At 33.8% G+C, this 9,127-nt stretch overlaps 2 protein-coding genes across 3 annotated transcripts; one reads left to right on the top strand and one right to left on the bottom strand.

Moving 5' to 3' along the window:
- The first annotated feature begins 1,262 nt into the window (after positions 1–1,262).
- On the top strand, positions 1,263–6,085 carry TEX1 (Transducin/WD40 repeat-like superfamily protein). Its single transcript, XM_083071192.1, has 10 exons — positions 1,263–1,480; positions 1,632–1,727; positions 2,905–3,034; positions 3,358–3,449; positions 3,655–3,723; positions 4,583–4,640; positions 4,749–4,848; positions 5,043–5,129; positions 5,231–5,309; positions 5,655–6,085. The coding sequence occupies exons 1-10, from the start codon at positions 1,418–1,420 to the stop codon at positions 5,817–5,819; spliced, it is 939 nt and encodes a 312-aa protein (XP_082927318.1). The 5' UTR covers positions 1,263–1,417; the 3' UTR covers positions 5,820–6,085.
- A 615-nt stretch (positions 6,086–6,700) lies between these two features.
- On the bottom strand, positions 6,701–8,476 carry LOC109798662 (RNA polymerase II elongation factor). Of its 2 annotated transcripts, none has more exons than XM_020359012.3 (2): positions 7,629–8,476; positions 6,701–7,142 (listed from the first exon to the last, which is right to left on the bottom strand). In XM_020359012.3, the coding sequence occupies exon 1, from the start codon at positions 8,373–8,375 to the stop codon at positions 7,686–7,688; it is 690 nt and encodes a 229-aa protein (XP_020214601.1). In that variant the 5' UTR covers positions 8,376–8,476; the 3' UTR covers positions 6,701–7,142; positions 7,629–7,685. The 2 variants fall into 2 exon arrangements, with proteins under 2 accessions (XP_020214601.1, XP_020214609.1); XM_020359020.3 differs by having other exon boundaries at positions 6,701–7,076.
- Between the last annotated feature and the right edge of the window lie 651 nt (positions 8,477–9,127).

Below are 9,127 nucleotides of genomic sequence, written 5' to 3'. Positions count from 1 at the left end.
CAATGAGTTTCTAGAACTCGTCCACAGCCAAAAACAGTGAAAAAGAAACAAAAATACTAGCTTCCCTTACCTCGGCCAAAAATCCAAGTTTCGGGAAAGGAAACGGAGAAGTGGAAGAGAGAACGGACGGAGACCAAAGGAGAATGAAAATCTTCAGCTAGTTTCCACACCAAGCTCAGCACCTTCAGTTCAAAAAGAGTACCACCAAAGTTCAAGAACAAGGAAAAAGGGTGAAAGAGACAAAGAGAATGAAGGAGAGAATTTTTTGAATGAGAGTTGGGGGGAGGGGAAAGGAGGTGTATATCACTTACGGGTCTCACAAATTTTATTTTCTTAATTTTTATATTATGAAATTAGGATTTTTATATTTTAAAAAGGAAAATTAACATAAGACATTGCAGTATCTTAGAATTTAATACTAAAAATATTTCTTCATGAGTGAATAATTGAAAGCAATTAAAAATTAAAAAAATTATTTTGTACCTATAACAAATTTCAGATTTTTTTTTTCTCCCAATTGATGTTTGTAAATTTATAATTTAGTACCGATATAAAATGAAGGGACATATTTAGTTATAAGAGAGTAGGGTAGTTGTCCCACTATTTTTTTAATCATTTATAAAATTATAAATAAAATATTTTAAATCACAAATTATAAAAAATTTAAAATGTTGTTTAGAATAATTTTTAGCATGTGTGGGACTACATAACTTTCTTCGTAAAGAATGTGATTGTGATGAATTTCTAATTGAAGTGATGGACGAACCTTCATCTTCAACATTACTAGTTAATGAAAATCATAATTTTGAGCCTATTATTAAAACACAGGAACAACAGTGAAAAGATACTAATGTTTGAAGGACTAATATAGCTATGAATATGTGAGTAAATTTTATTTATAACGACATGATATTACGAAAAATTATTATTACTATTTATCTAAATATTATTATTTTTTTATTATTTTGATATTTGACTCTTTTTAAATTTGAATATATGAAAAAAAATCATGAATTCTTATCCTATGTCAAAAATTTATGAAATTTTGTAAAGTTCACAAAGTCTCGCAGAATCTATTGAAATCCTAACTTAAAAGTCTTCCATAATCCATTAAAATCCTGATTGAAAATCTTGTAAAATCCTACAAAATCTTAAAAATCATAAAATTTTTACAAAAAGTCTTTTAAAATTCACGAGACTTTTTTTAACTAAAAAAATCCCTTAAAATTCTAATCCAATAACCCCTTAATCTCTAAATCGTAATCATAGAATTGCGCTACAAATTTTCAGGTAAAAGCACAACACTCACACCTCTCCTGTGCGTTTCCACTGTTGTCATCATCACACACTGCTCACAACAATCACAGTTACTTGGAATCTTTCTTCTCAAGCCTGAGCCAGATTCGTTGCTTCCACCATGGAGGAACAAATCCCATTTAAGAATCTCCATAGCCGAGAGTATTCCGGTCACAAGAAGAAGGTACCCTTTTGCTCCCCTTTTCCCATTCATGGTAAACGCGTTCAAAGCTCTAAACTTTCCTGCTTCAATGCTTCGGGTTGTGTCAAAAACAAGCCCTTTCTCACTTTTTATGCTTCAATTCTGAAATGGGTATTTTTTTTTCCTCCAATAGGTGCACTCTGTGGCTTGGAATTGCACTGGTACAAAACTTGCTTCTGGCTCTGTGGACCAAACTGCGCGAATATGGCACATTGAGCCACATGGGCATGTAAGATTATGCCTAATAGCTCCCTTGTTTTGCGTGTGGGGCTGAATTTTTTGATTTTGTATTTATATGTTTTATCAGAATAGCTCTCAGAGGGATGAGACAGCAAGTGATTTTGTTTAATGTCATGGATTGGATTAGATGAGACAAAGGGCATTTATATTAGCATTTGGTCTAGGCTAGTCTTTTGGGTTGGTGTGACATATTGGCCACATAGACATGGTGTCATTTGATTTCAGAAAGCATAAGTTATTTTTTACAAAGAAATGTGGTAGGTTTGCTGCTTGTAAAAAAAAATTGAGTGGCCTTGAGTGTTGATATTTTGTTTAATAATGCTCGCTTTGAAATTACTGTAGAAGAAATAACATGACCTCTAAAGGATTCGGGTTTAGGTAAATATGTCCTTTCACATATGATGTTAATTTTATTTTTTTTCGTTTGAATGTATAACCAAGGATTAATCCTTGGAAGATAAAGGAAGAGTAAATCGTAGTGTTGAGGTGTATCTAGAGCAGGGGAAGGACTAGAGGTCAGTTTAGATTAATGGATAAGGGTTATCTAAGAATTACCACCCTTTGATTACCTTGCATGATCCAATATGACAGTAATATCAGAAAGGATGTTTCTATTAGAATTAGGACTTGTTGGATCAAATCTAGAAATGCATTGTGAATTATGTATAAACCGAAAGGAAATTCTTTTTTGAAGTTGTTGAGTAAACTAAGGCATCTGTAAATTTTTCCACGGGCTTCTTTCAAGTTGTAATAGAAAGGCATGTGTCTGTGAGTGTTAGTGGTGGGGGGGGGGGGGGGTGTTGCAGTTGAGAAACAGTAGTACGGTACCCTTTTTGCTTAGAGATTATACTTGAATTGAGGCTATGACTTAATCTGAATGCTTGAGGAAGAAGGTCCCCGGCAACTACCTGTATATATGAAAGAAATACATCCAGATTTAATCACAACATCCCTTAATTGTAGGATTAAATAAAAACGGATATAAATTAGAAATATAATAACAGAAATACTGAACAAAAATAATGGAAATCTAATCAAATTTTAACAATTATTTTTAGTTTTTGATGCTTCTTTTATGTCATTGTAAGCAATTTTATCCTTCTCATTATTTTGTGGTTACAAATTGAATTTTTTGTTCTGTGTGCGTTGGGGGGTGTTTATTCTAGGGCAAGGTCAAGGATATTGAATTGAAAGGTCACACTGATAGTGTGGATCAACTATGCTGGGACCCCAAACATGCTGACCTGATTGCAACTGCTTCTGGTGACAAGACTGTTCGTTTGTGGGATGCTCGTAGTAAGTGATTCAGTTGCACAATTTACTTTAGTTTTTCATACCAGAAGAGAAGAGAATTATTGTGGCCTTTTATTGTATGGTTATATTCTCTTTATCCCATGCACACTTACTATATTTGCAATTGGAGTGCGCAAATAAAGGGTTTATTTACTTGAAATATTTCTGTAGGTAAGATTAATGTTTTTTTTTATGGATAGTTGGAAAAATTGCTAATTGAGTTAGCTTAAAGGAAGTCTAAAATTAAGTTAATGGAGAATGTTTATTATTTTTTGAGGGCTAGGGAGGGGGGTTGAAAAAAAGTTGCTCATATTTAGTTTCTGCAGGTGGAAAATGCTCACAACAGGCAGAACTTAGTGGGGAGAATATAAACATCACTTACAAACCTGATGGGACTCATGTAGCTGTAGGTAACAGGGTATGTGACACAATCCCTTTAATTTGGTTTAAGCTCTGAAGTGCAGATTTGGTGACTGGATGTGTCAATATCAACTATATGTTTTTATGTTTGGATTGTTACTTGTTCTAGAATAATTAGCTTCATAGCTAATAATCAGATCATGTCTATGATTTTCCTGCTGTTTTTCAGTGTGAAGTGATACCTTGTTTTGTATATTTCATAGGATGATGAATTAACAATACTGGATGTCCGGAAGTTCAAACCAATTCATAGGCGCAAGTTCAATTATGAGGTATCGTCTATACTTCATTCTTTCTGTCTTGTCTGTTTTTTTCAGTTTGTAAATGGTTACTTTTGAGAATAAGAAATGATACTGAACCTCGGAAATCTGGAGCAATTTGTCTTTCATTAGCCTTTACCAGTTTAATTGGTAAAATATATATCTTAGTTTGATTGTCTTCTCTTTCAAACCACCCAGCTATGTTGAGGAATCATAGTTGAAGTTTACAGTCATAAAGAGCTCGTTAGTTGGAGTGTAACTTTGTTTTAAAAGTTGATACTCATTTGCACTCAATTGGAAGAATTAAGTGCCCTAATATCAAACACATAAAAAATAACCGGGAATTTTTATAGTTTTTATTTTGTTTGACCTCCATATCTATTGAACGAGTGATTTACAATTTCTGTGCCTTGAAACCTGATTTGTCTTTTAACGATAGACGGAATGTTGTTTTTAACTACGTCCACCCGAAAGTAAGTTTTAAGGGTTCACCCTATATAGAGAATAGCGTGGATTACTAACTGTATGAGTACCATAATGCTTCTGCTTCCGATCATACACCCTCACTTTCTGAACCACTTGTGTTTTCTGGTTCCTAGTTTTTGTTTAATTCTCTTTTTCTATTATTCTCACCTGAAGCTCCAATTCCGTCGAAACCATTCATTATTATACTGTTTTGGAGTTCATTGTTTTGCTCAACTGCACTAAACTTATGCCTGATCTTTTGGGGAACATACATGTCCATCTATGATTACACACTTTGAATACTTAAAAAGTGTATAGCCTTTTTGTTTAGCACAACGGGAGACATGTTTAACTCTATTGAGAAGAATTAATTCCAATGAACTCGATGATTCCCATGTTTTCCTAGGTAAATGAGATTGCTTGGAACATGACGGGTGAGATGTTCTTTCTAACGACAGGAAATGGTAAGATCATTGTTTGATTTGGTGCTTTCTAAAATATGAATCTCAACTTGGGCTCTGATAAAGTAGATAAGTTTCTTATATATTTTTATTACATGCATGCTCTTGCAGGGACCGTGGAAGTACTGTCTTACCCATCTCTTCGACCTCTTGATACTCTCATGGCTCATACTGCCGGTTGTTATTGCATTGCAATTGATCCAATGGGAAGGTATGTTTCCAATTGTTTATTATTTCTGGTCTCACTAATTGCACTACAATTAGCAAGGTAGGATACAAATGCACAACCATATATCTGATTATAAATTCAATTTTTCTGTCTTCATTTCCTTCAATAGAATCTTAGTTTTCATAGAAAAGTATCTATATTCTATAAGGGCATCACATGTCATGATATTGTGGCAGATATTTTGCTGTTGGAAGTGCCGATTCCCTTGTCAGCCTGTGGGATATCTCAGAGATGCTCTGCGTGCGTACCTTCACAAAGCTGGAGTGAGTTCTCCTTGGCTTTCATGTTTGTGTATTCAGCTTTTGTTTTTCAGGTTATATTGATTGTGTTTCTTGTGACAAATGTGGAATGTTATGTTTCTCAGATGGCCTGTCCGGACAATTGGCTTCAATTATACTGGGGATTTTATTGCTTCTGCAAGTGAAGACTTGTTCATTGATATTGTAAGCTACATGACATTTATTTGAGTAAATTACAGTCACACCCATTAAGGTTTTGTGATATTGCTCCGAGACTTCTATTTTTTTAATGATTACAGTATCCTCCCCTACATCATAGAGTAATATTTTTCAAATAATTAAAAGAGTTAATGTAATGTTTAAAGGGTGTTGGTGTACTGCCTTTCGAACAATTATGGAATAGAAAAAGTGCATTTGTGCAATTTCAAAAAATATTGGTGTAATTTACTCTTTATTGTTCTGTAACACATCTTTTGCAGGACTTGGTTTTATTAATCTATGAAATGATTAAAATTGAATTTTCCTTTTGTTTGCTACTTTGTGAAACAGTCAAATGTTCAAGCTGGAAGAACAGTGCATCAAATTCCTTGCAGGGCTGCAATGAACAGTGTTGAGTGGAATCCCAAATACAATTTACTTGCATATGCTGGTGATGACAAAAACAAGTATCAGGCTGATGAAGGTATAATTTTTCGGTTACCTGTGAAGTGTTAATGGAAATACACAAAAAATCATAAAATGTTGCTGTTAACTTTTGTGCATTTTTGGTTGCAGGTGTTTTTTCGCATTTTTGGTTTTGAAAATGCTTAGTATTTGAGAATGCAACCAAAGAGGGAAAGGAAGACTTGTATGCAAACAAATGGGCTCCGGTTGTATGCAGGACTGAGCCTAAAGGATCTGAATTAGATTATTTTGTATTAATTTTGTTGCTTCTCATTTACATTCATGGATACGAATAGTAAAATGATTTTTTTTCTTCATATCCTTAGTAAAATCATTATGGGAAAACGAGAACCAACTACTTTTAACAGGTTGGGGTGCGTTTAAAGATTTTTTAATTTATACGTTACAAAAGTTGTGACCATTTTAACCGGTGAAGTAATCTTTTAAGAATTCTTTAATTTATATATATACGTTATAATATTTGGGACTTTAACTTCTTAAAGATTCTAATTGTTAATTCTGATCTTCCATGAGATTATATCTTTAGGTCAAATATAAACTTCTACTGTATTAAAAAATAATAATAATAAAGCCAAGACATGGTTTGAAAACCAATTTAACGGGATGACTACATTAATATATGTTATGGCTAAGTTGTGACTCCAATAATATACAATTTTGAAATAGTTTAAAAATCAATTGTGGAAAAAATTTATCAAAATTTCACGTCAGAACCGGTTAGTTTGCATTAATTTGTGTCTTACTTTTTATATTTTGGAATGAGGAACATTCATATTCAAATTCAATGGGAGCATGAAAATAAAGCATCACGAAAAAGACTTTTTTGCACAATTTTAGAAGAATGCAATGGGATATACTACTGAAAGGAAAATGAAAGTATTTGGTCCCTTATAATCAACACTGGCTAGATCTCATATCAATACAAGGTTCCTCAGATACTTCAATCTTTTATTTCTTTGGCAATATAAAGTTCCAAAAATGATACAACATTTATATTGCAACAAATGAATGTGAATGTAGATAGATATGAAGAGCACACAAGAGGTGTTGCTTTCAGAATAGAAAGAATTACGCCTCTTGAAGGATCTCCGGTCACAATTATCGTACTCTGAGACCCTCCATCAACTACGCAGCAAATCAGCAACACAATAATCAAGGGAAACTTCTTTAATCGGGACTTGAATCAATTTAATAAATGTATCTCCTGTCTCCCATAGTTGGTCCTGTAGCATTGTATAACATGCTCCAGCCCCCCCTCCTTGCAAAATATGAACTCTGCATTGAAATCTGAGGCTCCTCTTATTAGGTTGCCTTATCTATCGGACCAAAAACGCTTCATTCCCCCACCAGAGACTAAACAAGTGCATCAGACACAACAACACAAACAGTAAAAACATTAACCAATCAGAAATCATCATAGTCTAAAGTTTACATTACAAAGAAGCCTTTTACATCTTTCAATTTTCACTAAATATTAGTTTTAGTATGTACACTCTTAAGACAAAATTCACATCATTTTCAAAGATAGACACTAAAACTAATGTTGACCCATTGAGGATCTACAACAAATTTTATCCTTTTAAAAAATAACAAACTTTCTCTACATTTTATTTTATATCTCATTTAAAACCAAAGCTAAAAAGGAAAAGTTTATGAGTTAAAAAAAACTTAACTGGTTTTCAAACACTAGGAAGTGTCATTGGTTTATGTAAACTATATTACATGTATTTAAGTTTTTCAATCTTCCAGAAAAAACAATAACACTTAATTACATATTATGTATAGACAATCTAGTTAGGAATCATATCGATCAAAAGTCCATACATGAGAAAAACATACCAGAACAAGTCCCTCACCAAAGTCCATGCTCCAAGGATCCATCCACGAAGCCCATGATCACAAGGCACAGAGGACAAACTTGGAAGCAGGAAAGGCCAGACCTGTAAAGCAAACAAGAGAAACAGTGAGCAAGTTCCTAGAACACCAAGTGAGAGGCCTCCATTTGATCTCAACACTAGAACTCTTCATCCTCTTCCCACAATGAGGCTCCTTAGACAAATCAAAGCTTGCCCCTTTCATCCTCAACTCCTGAATGCACCTTGTCACAGCCCTCCCATCACTCCTCTCTCTTTGCAACTGCCCCCACACCTTCCAGTACCTGTGCACCTTCACCTGCACAAGCCCTACAAACACAAGGGAGGTGCAAAGGGACACCATGGAGGGCAGCCACCACTTGTGGCAAACACCCTCATGGGCCTGTTGCTGGGCCCTGGCCCATGATGTGAACAAGAGGGTGAAAAAGAAACCGTGAAAGATGAAGAAGAATGATGAGAGTTGAAAAAGTTCAGCTTTTATGGTGTCCATTCTTGTTTCCTTATGAGCAATGCGTTTTGCGAAGAGTTCTTCCTCTCTTTGCCACAGCTTCAGGAGCAAGAGGTGACCCGGGCTTTCCGAGATTTCGGTTAAAGGGTGATCCTCTATGGCCTCGATCATGTTGTTGGTCATGGAACATAGAACATTCTTTTGATGATGATGTTCTTGGTCCACTGGGATTTCTACTATGTGATTGTCTTTTGTTTCAGCCATTGTTGTTGTTGTTGTTTCGAAAGAGTGAAAGTGCAGAGAGAAAGAAAATGAAACGATGATGTTGTGAGTGAGAGAGAGAAAGAGAGAGATTGGTAACTGCAGTGTTGTGGAGGGAGAGAGGGATTTGGAACGTTATATACCGTTTTGATTCTCAACGTTAAGGTTCCAACGGTAACATTTTCCATTTTCTCTCTCTTTTGATTTTTTTTTCTTTTTCTTTTTAGTTTTATATTGATCTCAACGGATACTTCTGTTCTCTGTTGAATCTTTTTCAGTTAGTTTGTATTAGTAAATGTTGAGTTAAGAAATTATTGAAGGGAGTTATACAAAAATTATTTTAATTTTTCTTGCATTTTTATAGGAGAAAATGATCAGGGCGGTATCTAGAACTAGAAGTTTCTGGGTCTTAAAACAGGAACTGATGTTAATATAGCCTAATAATTTTTATATTATTTTTTTTGTCTTTTTAGCTACACAATTAATTATTTATTAAAATTTTATAATCAAGTAATTCTAACATTTTATTTTTAATAGATAATATAACTAACTCATTTAATCTATCTTGTAGCATAATTGATCTTAAATATGATTTAATCAATTTTTAATTTTGAAATTTTTTTTTCAACAGTCGCAACAGTTACGGATGTTAATAATATTCTATAAAGAATGTATGTATTTGGAAAAGAACATGATTTTTTTATATAGTTCAATATTTTTATGGGTATGTTAATTTCATTTGTTAGAATTTCTTT

Source organism: Cajanus cajan, chromosome 3, assembly GCF_000230855.2.
Source record: "Cajanus cajan strain Asha chromosome 3, NIPB_CcT2T_4, whole genome shotgun sequence".
In the NCBI taxonomy this organism is placed as follows: domain Eukaryota; kingdom Viridiplantae; phylum Streptophyta; class Magnoliopsida; order Fabales; family Fabaceae; genus Cajanus; species Cajanus cajan.
Note: the sequence above shows the minus strand (reverse complement) of the source record. Positions and strands in the feature narration are given on the sequence as shown.